The following is a 25,331-nucleotide window of genomic DNA, read 5'->3' as shown; positions in this document are numbered from 1 at the left end:
TTGTGGTCAGTGTGTGTCACTTGACGATGGGATGCCGTTCGTAGCCAAACGAGCGTGAATCTCAAAACAGTGCTTCTCTCTGTCCGATCCTCGTGGGACCTGTTTCACAATGGCGTTGCTTGGGACGATGTTCCGGAGAAAAGGTATGCAACAACAAAGGCGACAATACCGAGAAGAGCCGGCCGGGAAACGTGAGTTAAGCGTGCTCTCGCATTGTTCGAACCGTTTCTCAAATTCGTGCAACCGCGAATCGTGCATCTCGCAGTGAAAACTTTCGACCCTTATTGGTACATAAATTAATTCCTAACGTTCAACGCTGGTGTACATAATAATACAGTGGTGGTTCCAACGTATTCCGTTCATCACGGATTAACGTGACATTGAATGTATTTAAACGGTGTGATTTGTTTGTTGATTTATGTGAGGAAATTGGGGAGAAGTTAAATCAGCAAATAAGATAAGGAAGTTGGGGGTTTATGTAATATGAAACGCACGTGTCACGTTGCTACTAAAGGCTGACCTAGGTATGGTAAATTTGTCTGAATCGTATCCATTGAGAACAAATGTTTATTGCATTAAAAATAGCGAGGAAAACGAAACAGAATTAGTGGTAATCAATAGGGTGGAACGAAATATAGGGGCAAAATATTTTTTTATTATTCGTGACTTCTAATAGTGGGCAAAAGTTGCCTTTTATAATGTTATTTAAGCTGTGGAAGTTTGTATCTTAATGAACAAACCTTTTGAGGTGCCGCAAGCCAGTCAAAAGTCACACAATCAGTAGATATGAATTTTTTAATGGCTTGCGGCACCTCAAAAAATTTGTTGATCAAGGTCAAGCTTTCACAGCTTAAATAACTTTGTAAAAGGCAACTTTTGCCCACTATTAGAAGTCATGAATAATAAAAAAATATTTGCCCCTATATTTTGTTGATAGCCTAGTAATCAACTGTTTATTAACAGAATAAACAGTTTAATAAACTCAAACGACAAAAAATTAACAACTTCTACTCATCATAACGATTTTTTTTTAATGTGAAAACAGTACGATTTAGGATTAATGTCTCCCAATTATTATAATTATTATTATTATTATTTATTATTATAGGGTACTGATCGATTGTTTTAAAATAAGAAATTTTTGAGAATAGACATAGTTCTATTCAGAAATTTGTTTCACTGATTCTGACAAGTACTGATTGTACAAAATCGTTAAGAATTGTGCCAAAAATTTAATGAAAAGTACCTGAAAAACTTACCTACCCTTTTTATTTTTTTTTGCATGGAGTGACCGCATGGTGATTCAGCTCATTAATAACGTATCATGCGCCTGAGTGTTCCTGATTTCTCGATACTTTTCGTTTCTCGAGAAATGAGGAATCAGCTTGTACATTGTATATCTCGAGAATTATTGAAAAATTAAAAAAAATATTGCAGATTTTATATTTTTGGAATAATGTTGATAATATTTATCAAAAGTGCAAGAAAACTAAATGTTTATTCCTGCCTAATTTACACAAAACTTGTGTAAATGAAAAAACGGATATTAAATATACTTGATAAATTTATTTATTTAATACAAAATTTGTGCAAGGCGGGACATTACTTTTTTGTCTTAAAATAGTTTTTTAAAAAACACAGTGCGTCTAATGTTAGCCAATCTTTTTTCTTTCGTTTCGAGTGGATGTTGGCTTGAACCTATGTAAGAAATCAAAAAGTGAGTGCAAATTGGTGCCGTTTCTTCAATGGAATCAAAAGTATGAAATTCCTTTATTAAAACCCTTCGTTGACACTGGGTGGGATCCACCCATAAGCTGATTTTGACGTTCTGTACCTTCTATATGCCAAATAAATACCGTTCCTCCAAAGTTGACTTATAAACTATTCTTTTTTCTCAAAATATTATATCTGAACAACAACCCTGTAAATTTTTAGCTTCTAATATTGAAATTTGTAAAAGTTATAATTTTTTTAAAGATTGTCTTCGTTTTTTCTCGACATATGGTAATGTAGATTTTTTCCACAAAAACTGTGATAAAATTTCAATAAAAAACTATTGGAATACATTCTGGAGACCTTGAAAATTTCCCATTATTTTTTTCATAACAATTGGATTCTTTAGATGAGAATGGCAGTCGTTCAAAAATTGCTCTGGGTGTGAGCCACCCAGGTACGTCAAAGTTGATCGAAAAAAGAGGTGTATCAATGAAGGGTTAAAGTCCGGAATTTATCTTCTTCTTGCGTGACACTAAATTCTTGGAGGCTATCTGCGATTGCTAACTCTAATTGTTTTCTTAATGGTTATTCTTCAGTCTGAGGATTTATAAGTTTTTCAGTATTTTCAGGAGAATCATGCTTATTTTCCCAAAAATCTACTTAGAATTTGTTTTGCCGTCTTATACACATCTGTCTTGGATGTTAAACGAAAAAATGCGTCTTCTGAATCTTTTTGATGAGATTCTGGATCTTGCAAAATTTTTAGAAGGTATACAAGAGTCTTATCTCTTCTTTTCGATAATTCTTCTTTAATAGCAATACTCATTACTTAATTCAGTAGGCATACAATTTTTCTAAATTGTTAAATAAGAATTTAAGAGCACCTTCACCAATCAATAATATCGGATCTTCTCTACTGAGATTTTCTATTGTAATTATTCATGTAGGTTCTAATGTTACTAATAAGATTTCAGCAATTTTAATATGCGTATTCATCGTTCCACATGTAATCTAAAGTCATTTTAGTCGGTGCTTTTTTAATGGATTCCTTATCCTCGTAAATCGCAACGAACACAAAAACACCAAACGCATTATCTCACTTCGATATGCATTGATAACATTTACTATAAACAGTAGATGTGTTTATACGTTTGCGATTAACTGCTTAGTAATACACAATGTGAATTAACTGAAAATTCATTTACGAAAATAAATGAGATTTATAATAATACCAGCGTTCCCGTCTCGGTTTCGCCGGAAATATTAGCGTGACTGATTCACAATCTGCAATATGTAAACTCGAGAGCCCTCGGCTACTTATTCCCGCCGCGGTGCTATTTCGCAAGCGAGAAACGCTCGCCCGGTCGCCGCCTGGCGGTCGCGTCGCGATCTACTATTATTTAAAAATCATTATTTAAAAGAAATAAAAACGTTAGAACCTTCGTCTCGCCAAGACGAACAAAGTAATGTAACACACTTGTGGGTACAGTTCATATTTACTGAGAAACCGCATTTCAAAGTATGCAAATTCAATTTTATATAATAGTATACAAGATTCCTGGACTTACACCTCAGATACACGGCTGTTTTAACCGTCGCGTGTTGCACGCCGCGTGTGGCGTAGAACTACGCAGCATGTAAAACGCACGTGTAAGTAGTCAGTTCCCACTTGCATTAAAACACACAGCTCCTATTTTGGGGGAGAAAATACGGCGTATCTGAGGCCTTAAGTTTCTCGAGAAATACCGTAATTTCTCGAGAAATGAGAAATAAGCAATTATTAAATTTCTTGAGAAATTCTCGAGAAAGTATTCTCGAGAAGGAACACTAAGTAGGCGAATGACTAAGTGTTTACACTTTCTATCGCTAGGGGCGTTCTGCGAGTGTCTTAAAATTAGTTTAAGGGAGTCATCGATTCCAATACAAGTTCTTTGTAGTAGATGCAATGCCTATATCGTCTAGATGTTGATGTCGGCGACGGATTCGCGCTTCTAATGATCGTTTATTACCCTAACCGTATGAGCAGAAACAATTCATCGAAGGGACAGTTAAGGTCGTCGCTCACTTGTCAGTGAACGTGTCAGTTCCGTGTCAACGTCCATTGGTAAGAAAAAGAGGGGATAGAGGCTCTCTTCTTCTTTACCAATGGCACGCCGTACGGAACTGACACGATCACTGATAATAAGTGAGCAGCGGCCTTCATTTCGGTTAGCGCGCCGATAAATTCGGTGATTTTCAGGAATTTATTGCGACGAAAAGAATTATAATAATGGAATAAAACTTTTTTCTATTTATTAAACTACATTTCTGCAGTAAATAAAACATATAAAAGGAATAAAATTATTGCTTTTAAAATTCTTTTGAAAGCGGTCTTGATGACATGTTTAAAAATTCTTGCCACGCTCGTGCAGGCAATTTCAGCTGTTAGACTTATCTGACACCAAAAATCCAAACAGATTCTTTATCAGTATGACTGTCGCTATCGCTCGGAGTATAATTAGTGATTTATCTTCGAAATTAGCAAAAAATGGCGGGCAAAATACAAGAAAAATGTTTTTCGGCTTTTTAATTTTCTATTTTCGATTTTAAAAGTAGGTTAGACTCAATGAAAATACTTTGTTGTAGTCCCTGCGAGAGTTATAGGTGTGCAGAATAAGTAGTAAAATTTATAAAGCAATCGGTTGGATAGATTTTAACTTGACGATGTGGAAAAATGACGTTTTGAAAAAAACGCGTTCAAAGTTTTCATCTATAGAGGGCTCCGCGCTCCTTATAATGCCTCTGTAGAAGCAAAAATAATCGAAATTTTTCCATGAAAATTTAACAGTACGTTTTTGAGGATATGTACTTTCGAAAAATGTTTTAAAAAAATAAATCGTTTTTTTCAACCCGTCTAAGGCCTGTTTCACACATTCACGGCATGGCACGGCACCGTTTATACGGTAAAGGGAACGAAGATCATATAGGGACCTTTCACACGTCACGGTGGCCGTTCCTCTTACCGTATAAACGGTGCCGCGCCGCGCCGTGCTGTGCCGTGCCGTGAATGTGTGAAACGGGCCTAACCGGAGTGACCCCGGTTTGACAAATGAGCGACGACCTTTAGTCGGCTCGCAGTACCTAAGCGGCGCGCGCTCGGCACACAGTGTTTCGCGTATATGGGGGACTGGGCGTTCGGGACAAAACTCATAGCTTCTGAACTAATCAGTTTTCGACCTAAGTACCCCAATACTTTTTTAAAGAGAATATAAAGATGCATCAATAGGTGTATAAAAAATATGCAGTTCCATTAAAAGAAAAATGAGGTGATCTTGATTTTTTATCGAATAATTTTTTTTTATTAATTTTTACTTTTCCAATTTGTTGTGGACAGAATACTGACACATTTTTTCCTTCGGTTTTCTTTTTTCTGTTTGAGAGAAGAAAGTTTTTGTTTTCGCTTACTCCAGTTAAGTACTTTTAAATTTTTACATTTATTATTATTGCAGTTTTCCTTTTGTTTTCGTTTTCTGCTATAAGAGAGCAGAAAGTTTTTAATCTATATATGTAAAAGAAGAGAAGTCCTGACTGGCTGACTCATCAACCAACGCGCCCAGCTCAAACCGTTTAACCTAGGAACGTGAAAATTGGTGCATTGTTTTTATAACGTAGGCGTCCATTAGAAATTCCGTCCCCAAAGGGGTGAAATTTATTTTCATAGAGTCCTTAATATCTCTTAAGCCCGAAGCGAAGCGTCGGTATATTTTGCTAGTAAAAATCATAAAACACCATTTATTGTTATAGGTACGTATTCGCATGATAAAATATCGTCTGATGAGGTTTCTTAAAAAAATCATGGTACGAAATACGAATTGAAATTGATTTATATGTACAGTACATGCGATTCTCATTGGATAATATAAATTGTAGAAGATTTGAAGTAATCATTATGATAATTTAGTCTCTATTTCTTTCAAAACTTTGGAAGCTAAATTATCGATTAAAAGTACGTAAAAGGAAATTGGAATGAGTCGGTGGCTCAACGTTATGTTGTTATTACCATTACGGGCACCATGACTGTTGATTAAATTATATACTTGCTACCACGTGTATTCTTTTTCTTGCCACACGTTACTTAGATAAAATACTATCTAAAAGCATATGCATATAAAAACAATACAATTGGTCTTGCAAATATCACTAGAAATAAAGAAAATGTTTTTTGATCATACTTTCGTCTTTTCATTTCATAGCATTTTGGTCGTATATTATTCAAAATTGGTTCGGCTTTCCCTTACAAAACGGAGCTAAAAATTATATCTGTGCAGAATATTTGCATTTCACTGTAGTCCAAAACTGTTTATCTCTTTAATAAAATCAACATTATAAATTATGTCTAACGCATTACCATAAAAAGATCAGGGCATACCAATTGGGTTACTGGAGGCACTCCCCTGCAGCTTGTTTTATCTATTAACGTATCGTAATCGTAATGATAGACTTGTTTTCGATTCATTTCAGTAATTTGTTTGCGTAATATAGAAGCTGGATGTCATAGATTATAGATCATGAATCCAACAGGTTTGATTTAGAATCGGTATCAACAATACGTTCATGCGTCACAAGTAACACGTAACGCCCGTGTACCTAATCATGTAAAGTGTGGCTTCTTCTCACTACTAGTAGTAGTCTACATATTGTCAGTGTAACGGTGCAACTAAGTTCGATATGTACTCATGAGTATCAATCAGTTGAGTAGGGGAGACCGAGGCTAGTTGACTAATTATTAACATTTCTAATTTTTACAAATAGACCATTGGTGTTTTGTTGACTTGTTGCACACCCAATGTTTGCAAATATCATTAGGCATTAGGGCGGAGCGATACTATATAGGGGAAAATTTAAATTTGAATTTTCAGTTGGTCTGGCTGCGGGATAGTTGTCTTTTGATTAACCAAACACAACTGTAAACAATTTTTGGAAAAATATTCATGTCTGCAGGTTCCTTTTTCTCCTAAAAATGATTATATAATAATACTATACTAGCTTTAATACTCGGCTTCGCCCGAAATTTAGATTCTGATTTTATAAAAAAATTTTTTTTTACTATTTATTTATTTTTTTTTTTAAATAGTTACATTCATCTGGATTAGTCAACCATAATTAGCTGAGGCACATTTTGTGATCCCAGAGTTTATCGTTCGAAAGTTTTTGGGCGACAGACAAACACACAAACATATTAGAAGCTTTCTGCTTTATGTATTAAGATAGGCAAATGTTTAAATTTGAATTTTCAGTTGGCCTGGGTGCGGGATAGTTGTCTTTTGATTAACCAAACACAACTGTAAAAAAATTTTGGAAAAATATTCATGTCTGCAGGTTCCTTTTTCTCCTAAAAATATAATCATATAATGAATATTTTTCCAAAATTTTGTTACAGTTGTGTTTGGTTAATCAAAAGACAACTATCCTGCACCTAGGCCAACTGAAAATTCAAATTTAAATTTTTCGCACCGCCCTAATGTATACTTATAGGAAGAAATTGATCAGAATCATGATCCTGACAACATATAAAAAAATCATTGAAATAAATGAAATGGACTTTCATCTGTATAATAATTATATTACTTGCAGTATTTATATAGATATAGCATTGGTATTTGTGTACTTGCCGATTTTTACTTATGGGTTAACATTAACACTTTACTGGCGGTGGCGTGCTTTCACGTCGAGGAATTTGCATCCCATGCGCGGTGTTAGTGTGTTTTCTCGTCGATATATTCCGGAAATCATCAGAAGTATCGTACGAGTGTGCCTGAATGTTACATCGGGGTGAGTTAAGCAAAACTTGCGCGACAGAAGCGATCACTTCGAAAAATTTCACCGGCTTGAAGGGGCATTTCTCCAAATCTTGCGCCACTCAAAGTATTAAATCGCTTTTTAACATCGAAAGGGTAAGAAGCTTTGAACAATTAAAATAAAGAATTACGGCTGTACTACGATGTAACCAAACCACCATAATGAACCGAAATTTTGGGGGGTTGGGAGAGGGGGGGGGGGAGGACCTCTAATATAAAATTTTAGCTTCGGTGGTGGGCCCACGAAGACTGCGCTAGTTAGAAAATAGATTTCACATGCCGACTTTATAAAAAAAGAAAGAAAAAATAAGTTTCAGGAAAAAACAAAGTGGGTCTCATATTAGGCCCCCATATTTTTTATCTGCGTATTTGAGTGACTTTCGTTTTTATTTTATTATGAAGAAACCGAATTTTTGTTATAGTACTTTCCAGTAGGTTGCTAAAGAATACATATTCTGCTTTTAAAACGTGTATCGAATTTTAATAAAAGTGTTCTCAGTCAAGACTTATGGTGTTTTTAAGAAATGGTATAGTTTTGAAAATATGAACTAAATATTCGTGGAATATAAAAGAAATATTCAGAAAGTATAAAGCAAATATTCTGGAAATGTGAAAATAATATTCAGAGTTCCGATATAAATATTCAGGAAATGTAAAATATATATTTAAAAAATGTAAAGTAAATATTCAGAAAATGTGAAATAAATATTCATGAAATATTAAATTAATATTTAAAAAATGTAAAGTAAATATTTACTTTATATTTGAAAAAATATATTTTTTTTATAATTTTGTTTCCACCATTAAATAAATATTTACTTTATATTTGAAATATATGTATTTTTCATAATATAAAATGAATATTTCCCGAACATTCGGAAAAAATATTTTGTTTCTAATATTAAATAAATATTTTATTTATATTTGGACAAAGATATTTTGTTCATAATATAAAATGAATATTTCCCGAATATTCGAGAAAAAATATTTTGTTTCTAATATTAAATAAATATTTTATTTACATTTGGACAAAAATATTGTTTTCTAATATAAAATGAATATTTCCAGTATATTTGGAAAAAATATTTGCTTCTTAATCTAGAATAAATATTGTATGTATATTTAAATATTAGAAAGCTATTGAACCTCTTTTTAATATTGGATGTATGTGCATTCAATATATTGTGCTACTAGGGCGCTTTTGTTACTTGACTGCGAACGCGCTAAAAACGGTAATTGCACGTAATCGCGTGTTTGAAAGGGCTGAAGTCGAGTGGTAGTTCAGCGCATTGTCGATAGAATCCGGGTTATCTTGTGCAACGTCCTGTTATGCAAACGCTGTCTGCTGCATTTTATCGCTTCCGACCGTCAATAATGGCGAATTTTTCCGCGTAGCCCGTTCGTGCGGGATAATGCTCAATAAACGAAACGCATTTATCATTTCCCTTATCGGTCGTCATTAATATTTATGCCAAGTTCGTTGGGGGTCAAGTACGATACTTAACGAGAATAACTATTAATTAGCGAAAAGCGAATTTAGAACACGATGAGCTGATATTAAAACCATTCCTTACAATAATAAATTAGATGATTGCCTGTTCAAGTCACATTAACATACTACATAAGCTAAACATATAAGAATATTGCATTGACCCGGGCATGTTTTAGTTATTTCATATTCTTTAGTAATTTGTTAAAACTATTTTCATCGTTTTTTTACGCTCAAAGGGAAGATCCCGAACCTGGAAATTTAAAAAATTCTAAAACTGTGAATATGTAGGGGATGATCCTCTGAGTACAACGCAATTCTTTTGTTGCTCAAATCCACTCTAAGGGGTTAAAATTAACCCCTTAAAATTCGGGTATTTTTCTATTTTATTTTGTAACTCGAAATCTGTAAGATATAGAAACAAAGTTTCGAGGCAAAAGTTATTTCATTTAATTCGATCTAGCAAATGGTAAAAGTTTTATCAATAATTGTTTAAGGAATTAGAAACAAAAATATTAATAATGATTTCTAAAATTCGTTTTTTTTCACGTGAAATCTGAATTGGTGGTTTAAATAATTATTAAACAGTATGATTCATTTTTTTCATACAAATACAACCTTTGATGTATTGCTGACCCATGTTTCTTCTAACATTTATTAGGGTGTTGTGTACGGAGAGTCTTTTTCCATTCTCTCTTTCTTTCTCTCTAATCATTTTCGAGCTCGCGCCTGGAAAAGGAAAGCGCCCTAAAACCCTTTCTGTTATATTTCAAATAAGCTGGATAGCAGCTAGAAGCAGGAGCACGACCGAAAGACTCCTAAAGACTTCCTTACGTGGGACTCTAGTGAGTCCCCACTCATTTTGGAGCTACAGTAAATTCCCGTTATGAGCTCGCTTTTACCTCCCGTTGACAGCCCGGCGACTATCCCCACCACTTCTTGGAAGCCTGCGGACGAGAGTGAGAGAACCCGACAACGGGCGAGAGGAAACGAAAGAGTGGAAAAATGCAACCAGCCGGCTCTCAAAAACTATAAGTCGATTGGATCGCTGAAGTGTCTCGTCAGGGTCGCGGTTTATGACTGAACCTATTGCCCCGCGAGCCGACGGCGGTGTAGGTAGAACCTTACGTGCTGATTCGTAGTCGCCATGTCGACAATCCGCCCATGCAACGGAGCCAATAGACGGATTAATTCAAAACGAAGAGTGTCGACCTTTAGAAATCTGGCAGGCAGATGTTGACGAAACGTTCCTCCAAAAATAAGGAATTGCAAATTGCAAACGTTAAATTAATTTCTCTTCGCTTTGGGCCTCCTTTGTGCCCCATAAGACCGAACAAGTAGCAAGGTGCCTTGAAGATGCCTCGCTGAGGGACACAGGATTGAAAAGAGTCAGACCTTAGTCGTCCAGTTCAAAATCGAGATGGATCCCTTAGCTCTCGTATGCGATATGAGAAACGGTGGCAAGACTGCCTGAGATTTCTCTCGCAATAACTTGGAGGCAAGAACCGTCGGGAAAAATTGCCGTGGTATGAACACTCGTGCAAGTTGCTTGCGCAATAAATGTCGCAAGTTGTTTGGCAATGTCCACGAGGCTTAAGTCTTACCGCCTTATTGTTACTCGAGCGATGTAAATGAAAAAAAGTGTATTATGAGGGAATTACTTCTTCGCATATATACATGCATAACGAGCAGAAACGCATGCGCGCAACGAGGGACCGCTGTTGGGTAAACTCGGGTAAGCTCGTGGTACAGGTCACTCCGTGACACTTTTTCATTTCCCTGTAACTCGAATTTGACTGAGCCAATTTAGATGGAACAAAAACTAACAGACAGCGTTGGTCTTCTAGTTTACGTTGTGGTAAAATAATCAGTTAATTGAAGTTAGTGTGATAGAGTGAGAGAGCATTTTGTTCCGGCAGTGCATTATTCGTGAAATTGTTCGTGCTGTTTGTGGACGATCGCTTGTTTATGTATTGTATGTGCTTTAGAAGATAAATGGAAAGTTCAAACTGCAGGTATGTGATGGTAAAATGACACTTTAACAAGTCACTCTTGAAATTATCATACAATAAATTCTAAGTTCGTACTTCTCGTGCGCCCGAGCCTGCGTTTCTGATTGTGCTGTTCGAGAAATTCTGATGGCAAATACCAGATACCATGTTTCCTTGCGTCTCAAGGTGAAATCTGATGGCACGTGGATCGGCGAGACGGCTCGGCTCGCCTAGGCCCGCCCAGGCTCGCGAGTCGGCGAGCCATGAGCGTTCTGACGGCGCGTGGGCTCGACGAGTCTCGTGCCAAGCTCGCCCAGGCTCGTCCAGGCTTGCGAACCAGCGATTCATGAGCGTTCTCACGGCGCGGTACTCGGCGAGACGGCTCGGATCGCCCAGGCTCGCCCAGGCTCGTCCAGGCTAGTCCAGGCTCGCGAATCGGCGATCTATGAGCGCTCTCACGGTGCGGGAGTCGGAGAGAGGCTCGGCTCGGCTCGCCCAGGCTCCCGAAACGGCTCGCCCAGGCTCGGTCAGGCTAGTCCAGGCTAGTCCAGGCTCGCCCAGGCTCGTCCAGGCTCGCGAATCGGCAATCTATGAGCGTTCTCAAGGTGCGGGAGTCGGAGAGAGGCTCGGCTCGCTCAGGCTCCCGAGACGGCTCGCCCAGGCTCGGTCAGGCTCGCCTAGGCTAGTCCAGGCTCGGCCAGGCTAGTCCAGGCTCGCCCAGGCTCGTCCAGGCTCGCGAATCGGCAATCTATGAGCGTTCTCAAGGTGCGGGAGTCGGAGAGAGGCTCGGCTCGCTCAGGCTCCCGAGACGGCTCGCCCAGGCTCACCCAGGCTAGTCCAGGCTCGGCCAGGCTCGCCCAGGCTAGTCCAGACTCGTCCAGGTTCGCGAATCGGCGATCCATGAGCGCTCTCACGGTGCGGGAGTCGGAGAGAGGCTCGGCTCGCCCAGGCTCCCGAAATGGCTCGCCAAGGCTCGGCCAGGCTAGTCCAGGCTCGCCCAGGCTCGTCCAGGCTCGCAAATCGGCAATCTATGAGCGTTCTCATGGTGCGGGAGTCGGAGAGAGGCTCGGCTCGCTCAGGCTTCTGAGACGGCTCGCCCAGGCTAGTCCAGGCTCGCCAGGCTAGTCCAGGCTCGTCCAGGCTCGCGAATCGGCGATCCATGAGCGTTCTCACGGTGCGGGAGTCGGAGAGAGGCTTGGCTCGCCCAGGCTCCCGAAACGGCTCGCCCAGGCTCGGCCAGGCTAGTCCAGGCTCATCCAGGCTCGCGAATCGGCGATCTATGAGCGTTCTCAAGGTGCGGGACTCGGAGGCTCGCCCAGGCTCGCCCAGGCTCCCGAGACGGCAGGTCCAGTCTCGTGAGACGGCGAGCCGTGAGCGTTCTGACGGCGCGTGGGCTCGGCGAGTCTCGTGCGAAGCTCGCCGATCCACGTGCCGTCAGATTTCACCTTCAGACATCTAAAGAGCCATTGGAGGAAGGAACTGGACGAATATATGCACTAGCATCCTGGAGAGAAACTCAACAGATTTGATTTCAATAGTTTGCTCGCTCCAGCCTGGCTATCTACTTTCATTTCGAGCACAATAATAAGCAGTTTTCGGAAGACAGGAATCTTTCCACTAAACAAAGCTGCTATTACAGATGAAGCTATAGCTCCATCTCTTGTTACGGAGCGATCACAGGGCCTGTGACACTGGCACATGAAGAACCTAAGGTCGCGTCCAGATCTGAACCGAACGGCGAACCGAACGCCACTTAAGACTCCCTAATGCCGCGTTCCTACGTGTGGAACGTATATTTCTAGCGATTTTCGCCAGTTTAGACAGAGTCTCGTGGCTCGCAATAGCTAAAAATTGAAGAACAGAGAGTGTTTAGAGTAGTACAGACTAAAGGATCCCCTGCCATATGACATCGAGGAAGGGGCCTCGGGACCCTCAACCAAAAGAAAGTCAGGCTCGCCGAGATGTTCGGGCTGTTCCCAGCCGATGTCGGTAAAGTCCCGAATCATCAAAGGAATGGCTCACCCACATAGGGTAAACAACTGTAGTGGTGCATCCCTGCTCCTCACACTACCATGACTCGTTGTCTTCCTTGCCATGGGTGGGGGGGGGAGGGGGTGTCAAGTAGTTTTAAGAAGCAAGACAAGTTGGTGATAAACCAAGAGTGTCCCACAGACCTTCCCAAGCCTATCTACGCCTACGGTTCGAAATGTCTACGGGACTCTCAGAATAGTTTCACCGTTCGCACGAGCACCATGGCCGCAGATCAAGCAGCCGCTGCGTATATTTGCATGTATTTCATTTATAAAAACAAGCAGACCTTCGGTCTGCACTACTCTAAGCACTCTCTGTCCTTGAATCTTTAGCTGTCGCGAGCCACGAGACTCTATCTAAACTGGCGAAAATCGCTAGAAATATACTATTGCGAGATGAGAAGAAACAAGACTACCGCCAAGCTGAAATGTCACAGGGGCAAGGGGAATCGCCCGCTCGCGTCGCCTATCCCCTCCAACACAGTTCGTCCCGTGACGAAGAACGCGAACGAAACCAATCTCAACAATCCGCGGTAATGAACAGCCGCTAAGAACCGAAAAGTAGGACTTCTTGGAGGGGGTAAGGTGGAGCGAGCGTGCGATTCCCCTTGCCCCTGTGACATTTCAGCTCGGGGGTAGTCTTGTTTCTTCTCATCTCGCAATAGTACGTTCCAGACGTAGGAACGCGGCATTAGGGAGTCTCAAGTGGCGTTCGGTTCGCCGTTCGGTTCAGATCTGGACGCGGCCTAATGCTCAGGAAACACTAAACTCCTCCACGGATATTCTGCAATCCCCCCGTTCAAATAAAGAACGAGTTCCACCAAGGAATGATCCCAGGAGAAAGGTAATGTCCCCAACTTCAGCATCCTGTTCTTCAACATCTTTTGCTACCATAGGCCACGGTGTTGAAACTCAGATGTCTACTCGGTCTCCTATGCGTCAATCCAATCATTTAATAACAATAATATTTATGTTATGTTTTTGTTATCTATCATTATCTCATCTTAATTTATCTTTGTTATTTTATTTTATTTTATATTATTTTATTTTATTTTATGTTATTATTTTATGTATATATATATTATTTATTTCTCTTATTTTTATCTTTCTATGTAGTAATGGTAATAATTTTGTATCTCAAAACACTAAAGGGTTTCCCGTTAATAATAATAATAATAATAATAATGTAAAATAATATAAAATAATGTAAACTAATGTAAAATAATATAAAATAATGTAAACTAATGTAAGATAATATAAAATAATGTAAACTAATGTAAAATAATATAAAATAATGTAAACTAATGTAAAATAATGTAAACTAATGTAAAATAATATAAAATAATGTAAACTAATGTAAACTAATGTAAACTAATGTAAAATAATATAAAATAATGTAAACTTATGTAAAATAATATAAAAAAGTAGTTGATGGCCATATCACGGGCTAGCGAGAACTATTACGGAGTTACCAGAGTACTAACCCGGAGTAACCAGAGCTATCACGGAGTAACCAGAGCATGTCATGACAACTGAATTTTGTATATTTTCAATAAACTATACGGAGTAAATTTCTGTTAATCTATTATGTGTTTCTCTGATGTCTGACCTATCATTATATCCAAGACACACTTTCAGAACATATAAATATTAGCAGCTAATAGTCAAATTCTAAAACTATCACGGACTTACCCGAGTTTACCCTATCTCTATAACTACGTCGCACATTGTATTTCATTAAAAAAATTTACGCACATTTTATCGTGCCAATGGTGCGAGTAATTATTTCATAGCTTTCATTACAATATTCAATAATATCACAAACATTACAATTGCAGTGCTGTGATTTGACGGTACTCAAATGGACATCATACTAATCATATCAATTTCTGGACGAATTCTAGAATTTTGCTACTCGACTATTTCATGTTCTCAGTTACGGATCGCACAGATGTACTTAGAAATCACTAATTAAAAATTGAATGTTGCAGTGACGGCTGCAAGCGGCGACGGTTGTAAGAATCAAACACCTCCGACTCTCCTTTCGAGTTTGAGAAGCGTCCTTTTCGTAATCGGCACCGTAGTAATCGGATTCGCCGCATTCTGCAACTCACTAACATGGTAAATTTTCTCAAATAAGGTATACCAACATGACTTCTTACGTTTCTAAAATATGTGGACGAAATTTCGAACACTCCACTGTTTCGAAGAATCGACAGCCACGATCATTACACTGACACCGCATCTGTTTTACTCCTTCAGGCATTTGCAGAGATTCTGGGGTGCTTCCGGTGATTTCTGGCAAGCGCAATGGGACAAAATCTTAGACAAATTCGGGGACGACCCGGTGCTGCTCTGGGTTTATGGTACGGAAGACGGCCAGCAGGCGGCGCCAGCGAGAACTGTGCGGATTCGTTAACGGCTCGATCTGTTTCAGGATCCTTGGGACTGACGTTTGTCGTCTACTGGGTGTTCGGCGGTATTTATATGATCCTAGACATAACTAATCGACCAGCTGCTTTACGGAGGTACAAAATACAACCGGGCACAAACGAGCCTGTCGACACGAGAGAATTGTGCAAAGTAATCGCTCAAGTAGTATTCAATCAGATCATTGTCGGAGTTCCTGTAGCGTACGTCAGTTATCAGTTTATGGAATGGCGCGGTTACCCCCCTATGCGCGAATTGCCGACCTTCCACTGGGTACTCGTTGAAATCGCCATTCACATATTATGTGAGGAAATTGGATTTTATTACTCGCACAGGTACGTGACTGTTTCATGCCCTTAAGGGGGCATAGGACTATTGAAATCTTGAGAAAAATCGATTTTTTTTATTATTATTAATTCCGAAAGTGCCATGCTTCGTGAACATTTACAACAATGTTTCGTGAAGAAGTTCGAATAATTAGGGAAATTATAGCGCTGAACGTAATTGAGTGCTCCGTTGAGTAACGGCCTCGCAGAGCGGTACTGGCGTAGGGGGCTACGCTTTGAAGCCGTTTATCTCGAAACTATATTTTCCAACACGGTGTACATCATAACTCTTGAATGAATGAATATTTTCATTTAAAATTTTAGCTGAAGCTGTAGAATTCCATTCTCTGTCGCGTGGATTTTCCGCATCGACATTGGATGTTTGTGAAACATTTTGTAACTGATTAAAGACGATTTTTTTTCATAAAAATGTGGGGAAGAAATTGATTCGTGTGTAAGTTTTACAATTTTCGTTTAAATTCGCCCAGCAAAATTTCACACGATAACTGTTAGTGTAGAAATTACTCGCCCCAAAGCATTTTGCTTTTAGATGATTGGTTCACCTGGACTATGTACACTGATTACAGCTGCGCGCTACGCGGGGCCATCTTTGGCTTCGAATAACTTGAATAATTTTCAACATTCTGACAATTTTTTTATTTTACATTACTTGTAAAAGAGTGCATAAAAAATTGTGAAAAATGCCCGTATGGTGATTATTTGGTATCTAAGCTATCCAACCGGCAAGAAACCGTCGATTTCAGTCGTTCAATAGTCCTATACCCCCTTAAAATACCCTACTGACTTTCTTCCTCAACTATTTGTAACGCACATTAGAGAACGTTTTATTACTAATGAATATGATTGTAGGTTGACTAATAATGACGTACTTTAATTTATAAATGAATTTATCTCAAGGAATATGTTAAACTGAAAAAATTGAATGCAATGTGATTGAACATAGGGGTTGAAGAATTTATGAGTACATATATATACAGGGTGGGCCATACACGTGAAACCATTTTGGTAATTTCGTAAATATTGGTGTTAGCGAAAATTCATTGAGTTGAATATTGGATAGTTCGAGAGTGGTTATAGAAATACCAGAAGGGCTATTCCAAATTCTTTTATTGTTTGTACTTTTCATGATATCAAGGTCACCTTAGTTTTATCGTCATATAATTGTAGCTGCTGAGAAAACAAATTCATTCGTGTACAGCATGTTCAGGCAGGGTGGGGAGGAAACCGGCTACCGGCGGTAGCCGGTTTAGAGTGGGTCCGGCTACCCACGTACACGCATGCGCGCGATGACGTCACGACCGTCGAACCAATTCGCCGACGCCAGCGCCACCGTCAAGTTGTATATGCCCCCTTCCCTTAAATGTTTAAAAAATAGTCCTCGAAAATAAAAATTCCATTTTTTTTGTTCGCCTTCATAAATAAAAAATGTTCTAGAAGCATTTAAACTTTCAAAACTTGAGGAAAAAAAGTTCGTTTTTTTTTTAGTTTTTCGGACTTTTTTCGAAAACTGTTTGTCGCACGAGAAAAAGTAATACAACATAAAAGATGCTCCTTGTCTGGATCTACAACTTTTGTTTGAGATATTTTTTTATTGAATCGATAATTTGGAGGATATTATATAAAATTGACTTGGCGAGCTGTTAAATAATGATTTAAATGTTTAAGGGCCCAGAGGCACATTTTCCTGTTATCCGATCGAGCTCAAACCCTACACGGATTTTTTTTTAATTATTTGGAACTATTCTGGAGGGTGCACCGAAGAAAATTCAAAAGTCGAAAATAAGAGCCACCTTAGTGTACATCCTGTATATATAGTAATTAGGAGTAAATGAGTACATACATTTCCCATGCTATGTGCATATGGTAATTACGCTTCTGCCAATGAAGGCAGAATGAGTACCTAACATTTTCAGAAATTTCTAAATTCATCAATAGGTTTATTCGAAAGTAAACGGATTGTTTTATTACCTGGCTTTGAGTATGAAATACAAAAAACACGAGCACAAATATCAATAATTTATAGCGAAGTCAATTAAATTGAGGCATAATCAAATGCTAGCATACTTGATAAGTCTTCAATAATTTTTCATTCAAATGAAGCCTCGTATAGAATAATTTTATTCTACATTTTCAACGTTTGTTCGAACAGAATCATTAGTTTTCCGATTGCACCATTAGTTATGAAACACTCTGTATTTATAATTTTATTTGAATATTTGAAAATAAAACGTGTGTGCTAGTAGATAGATTTTCTGTCTTACATTTAATTTTGTCAATTGAACGTTTTCTCCGAGGGATGTCCATTTGTAGATTGAAACACGATTATCCTCTACCATGCTAAAAAGAAATGGAATAATTGTGTAACGATGAAAATTGTATTACAGATTTCTACATAGCCGCTTTTTGTATAAATATATACATAAACAGCATCATGAATGGACGGCTCCTATAGCTGTAACGTCGCTATATTGCCACCCTTTAGAACACATTGGGTCCAACCTATTGCCACCATTTTTGGGAGTCTTCATCGTAGGTTCTCACGTGGCTACTGCTTGGCTTTGGTTCTCGCTTGCAATTCTCTCCACGTTGAATGCTCACTCTGGTTACCATTTACCGTTCTTCCCATCTCCAGAAGCTCACGATTTCCATCATTTAAAGTAAGTAATTTTGTAATAGATTTATAGACATTTGATCTTGTATTATTTATCACACTGTACGTATTAATCTTTCAGACTGAGATGTAATTGACTCGCGCTAGCTTCATCCTCAGGGTTTATTTACTTCTAAAATTAAAGAAATGAATTAAAAATATACCCACTATATGCATATTTCCATGAAGTCATATACATATATGGTGTTCGGCAACAAATAGTAGAACATTAAATTGGTTATTTTACATGACAAAATTAAACAGAAATTAAGAGTAACAAAATTGCAGTAAGTAAAGGTTTCGTTTCTTACATAGTAATGTTTGAAAATTCAGGTCAGACTCGCGCTGTGGGAACGCGCGATTGACTTGCATCACGTCGAAGACTTTACACACACAGTTTTGGAGCGCACGCCTGTAGCGTGCGCTGATTTTCAGTTTATTTTGTTACTTAGGTTAAATCATTTCATTGTTCACTATCTGCTGCCGAACACCCTACATATTGTATACTACTTAGTGTATTGGGATCTGACATCCGTCACCATGACATCTGGTGGCGGAAAGTAGAAACGCTCGTTGGCAGCCGGCTCTAATCAGGCCACCATCTACGATGTAGCAACACCGCATTTCGAACAACCATCAGTCCGATGACTATGTTCAGACCGGTACCAGACGGCCGTGGCCGTACCGTGGTCCGATCAAACTAGTGCATGAGACATACTGCATATGTTATTGGATGAACCGAACCAGTTTTACAAACGGATCAATATTTACCTATTCAACATTCATTGAGTAGACAACAGAAAAGGAGGTTATGATCGTTTATTGCACACTGTATTGTTTTATTTTTGCAATTCTTACACTTCAGTAATATATTATTTACAACACTTTTTGTCTACATACAAATTACACTTCTATAAATACACTAAATCAATATTAAATTAAAATAACATATTAGCAATACATAACCACGACGGCAGTGACTGGCAGTGACATACAGCGCGAAAAGGTTCAGAAAAATTCAAATAGGACTGATTACAGCGTTGCCATTTCGGCGAGGTGGTGGCCTGTATTAGAGCCGGCCGTGGTACACATCAATCCCTACCTGTTCTCGTGCCGTTGCAAAAATTCCGCTGAACGGGATTTGAACCTGCCCAATCACAAATACTTTGCATAGAAAGGAACATTTTTGCAGAAAACTACATTATCCCATATACAGCACATGTATCTTGTACCCATATCGGCGCCATCTTGGATAGGCCCCGCCCCCATGTCAGGTCCCAATAGAAAGAATGCTTACAAATGTATAATTTGATTATGTTATTTTAGCGTAATTTTACCGTAGTAATATGTTTACCGTATACTTACATTTTTCTTTTTGGACACTTTTCAGAGTAACACTTCAGATTTAGGCGAAACTTGGATATGTTGTAGTCTTTAGGGATATATAAACATGTCTCGACGGATTTTTGACAATTTTGAAAAATGTCAATTTTACAGCTGTTTGAAAGTAAGTGCTAACTTTTTTTCAATAAATTATAACTATGGAAGTAGTAAACGTATGGAGATGAGGTTTACAGCGATTTGTAGAAAAGACATTGAAGTTTTATGAAAAAAATATTTCAGTTTCAGAAACAAATTTTTTTAACCATTTTTGTGCAATTATTTTAAACAAATGCAGTTTTTTAACAACGGGTGCGATTTTAAAAATCTGAAAAAAAACAGAATATAGTTCTATCCTTCCCCTTCAGTCTAATTGTCAAAAATATGGGCATTTTAAAATTGGCCTTGTAAAAATTGCCGAAAGTTGACGCTGCGTCGCTCAGTGCGTTGTAAGTTTACTACTTCCACAGTTATAATTTATTGAGAAAAAAAAGTTAGCACTTACCTTCAAACAGCTGTAAAATCGACATTTTTCAAAATTGTCAAAAATCCTTCGAGACATGTTTATATACCCCTAAACACTACAACATATTCAAATTTCAGCCACATCCGAAATTTTACTCCAAAAAGTGTCCGATTTCGCGTGGAATGTCCCCATTTCCACTATTTCTATCAAAATAGACACGAAACAACTCTTTAGTCCAGTACAGGGCATACTTGACCCGTATCACACTGTATGAAAATCGTCAAGAAATGCTGCTGAACTGAACATGTTAATTCATGTTAGACAAGATTATAAAAGTTATTATTTTAAGCTGAGCATGGATTATTTAAATCATTATATATTGTTCCAGGTTTAACCAATGTTTCGGAGTTCTGGGAGTATTAGACCGCATTCATGGAACAGACACACAATTTCGTAATTCGAGAGCCTGTCAGCGTCACGTAGTGATGCTTAACTTGCTACCACCAAGAGAAGCTTTTCCAGATGAAGTAAAATATAAATCTAAATAAAAGAATTTTGAGGAACATCATGATAACTATGAAAGTTCAATATGAAAATCCAATGTAAACTACTTGGAAGTTTGAAATATTTTGGTTCTATCACTCACGATCAAAGACAATTAACCGGGTGAATTGTATTAGCAAGATACATTCAGATCTGATATTTTTTTCCTGCGATTATTTAATTCATTGGTCGACTACGCTTTTCCTACGTAGAAATTGCATATTTTTTTTTCTCTCAATTTTACCTGCAGTTTCTGTTTATACGGGCACTATGATGGTGTTATTGTAATATTATTAATCACGAGTTCGTTATTTGTACATCAATGTATTAAATGTGTTTTTATGAGAATACTTTTAACCAATATTTTCAAGTATACAGAATCGCTGTCATTTCAGAGGTTTAATGGAGTATTATGTTCTTCTTTCGTATCTAAAACTATATAAAGATTACCGGAATATTATATAAGAGTTTTACTGTAACTTTAACTAACGAATTTTAGATTATTAGAATATCTTTTTTACGACAAAATACACTATTGGAAAACTTAGAAGTGTATCAAGTATTTTATCTGAATAATATTATCTTATTATATTCATACGATATAGCAATATTTTGAAAGGCGTCTACTCGAGGAAATTATGTTTGTATTTAAATTATGACATTAAGATGAAACTATTTATGACAACTAACTATTTTTATATTCAGTTCCATAATAAAAGCAATGACTTAATGCAAATTTAGTCTAAGATGGTATTATGATTGTAGTATTGTAGCAAAGAAGTAACTACTCTGTAGATTATTATTGTTATAAGTCACTTATAATGGTTGTGCACTTTAGAGCTTTGAATTTCGAGAATAAATTTCAGTAACGTTATTTGAAGTCTACAGAAATATCAGTAATCGTTTTTCTCAATCAGATTTACGCGCGCAATAGAAGCAGGCAAGTGAAATTATGGGATTGAATCTTAGAACTTTTTTTGTAAACAAATATTTTTCAATTAACAGAAGCACACCTAAAACAAATTACAATGGAAAATAATGAAATTTCACGTTTAATAAAAAAAGAATAATCCCTTGCTACCTGTCAGTTATGCAATCACTACATTATCCTAATTAATTAACCGTATGAAATTTGTAATTTACACACAATTACTGATTTTATGTACCTACATAAAAAGCTTACTAATAAAACCTAAAAATCGAATATAGCGAAGTTTCTTTTTATATGGTAAATATTGTGAAAAAATTAAGCAACATCAACTTTTAAAGCATTTGTGTTTTATTAACATAACAATATGAATGGCTTTTTACATACGTACAAAAAATAGCTAAAGAATTGCTTCACCACATTTTGTCGAAACACAAACTTTAAGAAGATTACACGAAATGGAAGATCGGTCCAGAATTTCCTCTTTACAAATGAGATTCGTAAACGAGCTTTAGTACACGGAGTAATTGCATAAATTAGTTTTTATCTTTGCAACAGTATAAACATTCTACGTACATATTGCAATATTTATTTAATTCGTCTGTTATAATAATTGTCATTACTTCATATGAATCGACCTTTTCAATTGTGAAACTACAGACCTACTGACGTATTGTTTATATGTGAGTATATAAGTATGCGAGTTTCCAAAACAATTAAGAAGTTATAATTTTTGCATATTAATGGTATTTAGTATATACAAAATAAAACATCTCAGTATAAGACAGTAGCGTACAAAGAATATTGTATGCAGAGAAATCTACAAAATGCAGTCGTGTATTTGTATATATACAGAGTGTTTCACAACAGATAGTAAAAGGTGAAGTCGGTGATTCTAATTGTAAGTGACAAAATAAAACGAAAATTAAGAATAATCAAATCAGGGCCGGCTTTAAGGGGGGGCAGGCAGGGCGGCCGCCCGGGGCGTCAAATTTGTAGGGGCGCCGCTGTATGCGTTTATTCATTTATATCCGTTCTGCTAATTAATTTTCGTGCCCCTGGAGGGGCGCCACGATAATCTTGCCCGGGGGTGCTAAGTATGCTAAATCCGCCCCTGAATCAAATTGCCGCGAAGGCATCGTTTTTTAATTATTAATGTTTGAAGATTCAGTGATCAACGGTGGGTGTTGCGTAGGTCAGTATAGGCCATAGGGCCTCGTACTGCGTACAGTCGCCGTCAAAAAGAACGACGCATTTATCACTATATGGGGTCGTCCTTAAATTACGTAAGGCTTTTTGGGGAGGGGGAGAGGGAGTCGCGAATTTCTTACGTTTTCTTACAGGGGGGGGGGAGTCGGGTAGCGTTTTACGTAATATTTTTCAACCTAATTTTCAATAAATATAAATTCTATTATTAATGTTCCAGAAAAGTAGTATTAGTTTAAATTTCACGAAACCGAGTTAAATGAATTATATAAACCTTTAACAGAATTTCAATAACTGAAAAAATTAAGTGTAAAAAATATTACGTAAGGAGGGAGTTACAATACCAAATCTTACGAATTCTTATACTGGGGGAGGGAGGGAGTACGAAATCGCTAAAATTACCCTTAAGTAATTCGAGGACGGCCCCTATACTTTTTTTGCGTCGATATACTCACGCGTCTTTGTTTCCGACGGGGACTGTACGTCGCTCGACAGACCTAGTGATCCTCTAGGGAGTGATCGGTACAACCGCAGCCATTTTGGAGCAAAACCGGAAATAACATAACCTAAATGTTTATCTATCTCTTTTTATCAGTATTTCTCTCTCTCTTTCTGTCTCTTTCTATCAGTATTTCTCCTTCTCTTTCTGTCTCTTTCTATTAGTATTTCTCTCTCTTTCTATCAGTATTTCTCTCTCTCTTTCTATCAGTATTTCTCTCTCTCTCTTTCTATCAGTATTTCTCTCTCTCTTTCTGTCTCTTTCTATCAGTATTTCTTTCTCTATTTCTGTCTCTATCAGTATTTCTTTCTCTTTTTGTCTCTTTCTATCAGTATTTCTCTCTCTCTCTCCGTCTTTTTCTATCAGTATTTCTCTCTCTCCTTCTGTCACTTTCTATCAGTATTTCTCTCTCTCTTTCTGTCTCTTTCTATCAGTATTTCTCTCTCTCTCTTTCTGTCACTTTCTATCAGTATTTCTCTCTCTCTTTCTGTCTCTTTCTATCAGTATTTCTCTCTCTCTTTCTGTCTCTTCCTTTTTTTACAGTTTCTTTCCCTGTCTACTTCCGCTTTTTCTCCAAATCGCGGCAACCAATCAGCGACGATACACGTTGTTCCGATCACTGCGCCTAGAGCAGGCCTACCCTTTACGGTGCAAATACCTCCTGAAGTTCTGGGACCCGGGTAACAGCCGAGCGCGGGACTGTTCCAATGTTACCCGTTGCGAGAGCTGCGGGAGAACTGCATGAGTGTGGGTCTATGTAGGATCGTACCACGGATGGTAACATTGGAACAGTCCCGCGCCCGGCAGTTGCCCGGGTCCCAGAACTTCACATGGACGCACACTCATGCAGTTCCCCCCTAGCCCATGCTGTGGTTAGCAACGTAACAGTCCCGCGCTCGGCTGTTGCCCGGGTCCCAGAACTTCAGGAGGTATTTGCACCGTAAAGGGCAGGCCTGGCCTAGAGGATCACTAGACAGACCTACCAAACCCGCACTGTTGATAGCCGATTTGCCGTTGTTCAAGCGCATCTGGCCCGAATCTTCAAACATTAATACCTGAAAAACGAAGCCTCCACCGCAAATTCGTTATTCTTGATTTTCGTTTTATTTTGTTACTCCAAGCCCCGTTACGCACTTGCGACAAGTTGCTGGTAACTTGCTCGACAAGAGACCAGAAAGCTTTGTTGCTCGCCCCGACCAAGTGCGTACGAACTCATATATCCCTGTGTACTTACCTCGTGGTCGCCGGCAACTTGTCGCAAGTGCGTAACGTGGCTAAATCAATCACGCCCATCCGAGCGTCGCATCTACCGGGAAAGTTTTGTACAAAGCATTAAATGCGAACTCCTTGCTTGGCTTGACTTCAAAGTGTACATTGGGTGGCTCTCGGACAATACTTACGATGCTCTCTAGAAAGTATCGACGTGAAAACACGCCATCACCGAACAGAGGATGCAAATCCCTTTGTGTGAAAACTCACTGGCGCTACTCACAGTGTTAAATGGAAAAAAGTACGCCGATTTCCTAAGAAATAAACTACCACCACTGCTCGAAAACATCCCATTCTAATACCGAGCGCGAATTCAGGTTAAACATGGCGTCTGTTTAATACAGTAACGAAATGTTTCTGAGTCGTTGTATAGGTCGTGTTTCAAGAATCTATTGATCAGCCCGATCATCAGATCTTACACCGCTTGACTATTTCTTACGGGGTCACATAAAAAATCAAGTGTACAACGAGGTCCCTGCCACACCACAAAACAACCAAGAGAGAGTAAATATATTCATTGGCATGCTTCAAACCAGAATCGTAAACGCAA

General features: G+C 38.2%; 1 protein-coding gene and 2 long non-coding RNA genes across 3 annotated transcripts; 1 reads left to right on the top strand and 2 right to left on the bottom strand.

The window, feature by feature from the left end:
* Positions 1–22,083, top strand: LOC143367023 (fatty acid hydroxylase domain-containing protein 2). Its single transcript, XM_076808625.1, has 6 exons — positions 1–191; positions 15,055–15,184; positions 15,326–15,429; positions 15,501–15,828; positions 18,225–18,497; positions 20,725–22,083. The coding sequence occupies exons 1-6, from the start codon at positions 110–112 to the stop codon at positions 20,882–20,884; spliced, it is 1,077 nt and encodes a 358-aa protein (XP_076664740.1). The 5' UTR covers positions 1–109; the 3' UTR covers positions 20,885–22,083.
* On the bottom strand, positions 14,072–15,048 carry LOC143367124 (uncharacterized). Its single transcript, XR_013084989.1, has 2 exons — positions 14,522–15,048; positions 14,072–14,424 (listed from the first exon to the last, which is right to left on the bottom strand). It is a non-coding gene; the product is annotated as an uncharacterized LOC143367124 (long non-coding RNA).
* On the bottom strand, positions 18,364–18,973 carry LOC143367119 (uncharacterized). Its single transcript, XR_013084984.1, has 2 exons — positions 18,802–18,973; positions 18,364–18,623 (listed from the first exon to the last, which is right to left on the bottom strand). It is a non-coding gene; the product is annotated as an uncharacterized LOC143367119 (long non-coding RNA).
* Positions 22,084–25,331: the final 3,248 nt, after the last annotated feature.

Source organism: Andrena cerasifolii, chromosome 3, assembly GCF_050908995.1.
Source record: "Andrena cerasifolii isolate SP2316 chromosome 3, iyAndCera1_principal, whole genome shotgun sequence".
Classification (NCBI taxonomy): domain Eukaryota; kingdom Metazoa; phylum Arthropoda; class Insecta; order Hymenoptera; family Andrenidae; genus Andrena; species Andrena cerasifolii.
The sequence above is the reverse complement of the archived record's forward strand: the minus strand, read 5'-3'. Positions and strand labels throughout refer to the sequence as shown.

Bases quoted from the DNA above. Each gene is read 5' to 3' on its own strand.
- LOC143367023 (XM_076808625.1), top strand. From the start codon at position 110: ATGGCGTTGCTTGGGACGATGTTCCGGAGAAAAGGTATGCAACAACAA. The intron at 15,430-15,500 runs GTACGGAAGACG...GATCTGTTTCAG, and splicing joins GGTGCTGCTCTGGGTTTATG to GATCCTTGGGACTGACGTTT. The intron at 18,498-20,724 runs GTAAGTAATTTT...ATATTGTTCCAG, and splicing joins CACGATTTCCATCATTTAAA to GTTTAACCAATGTTTCGGAG.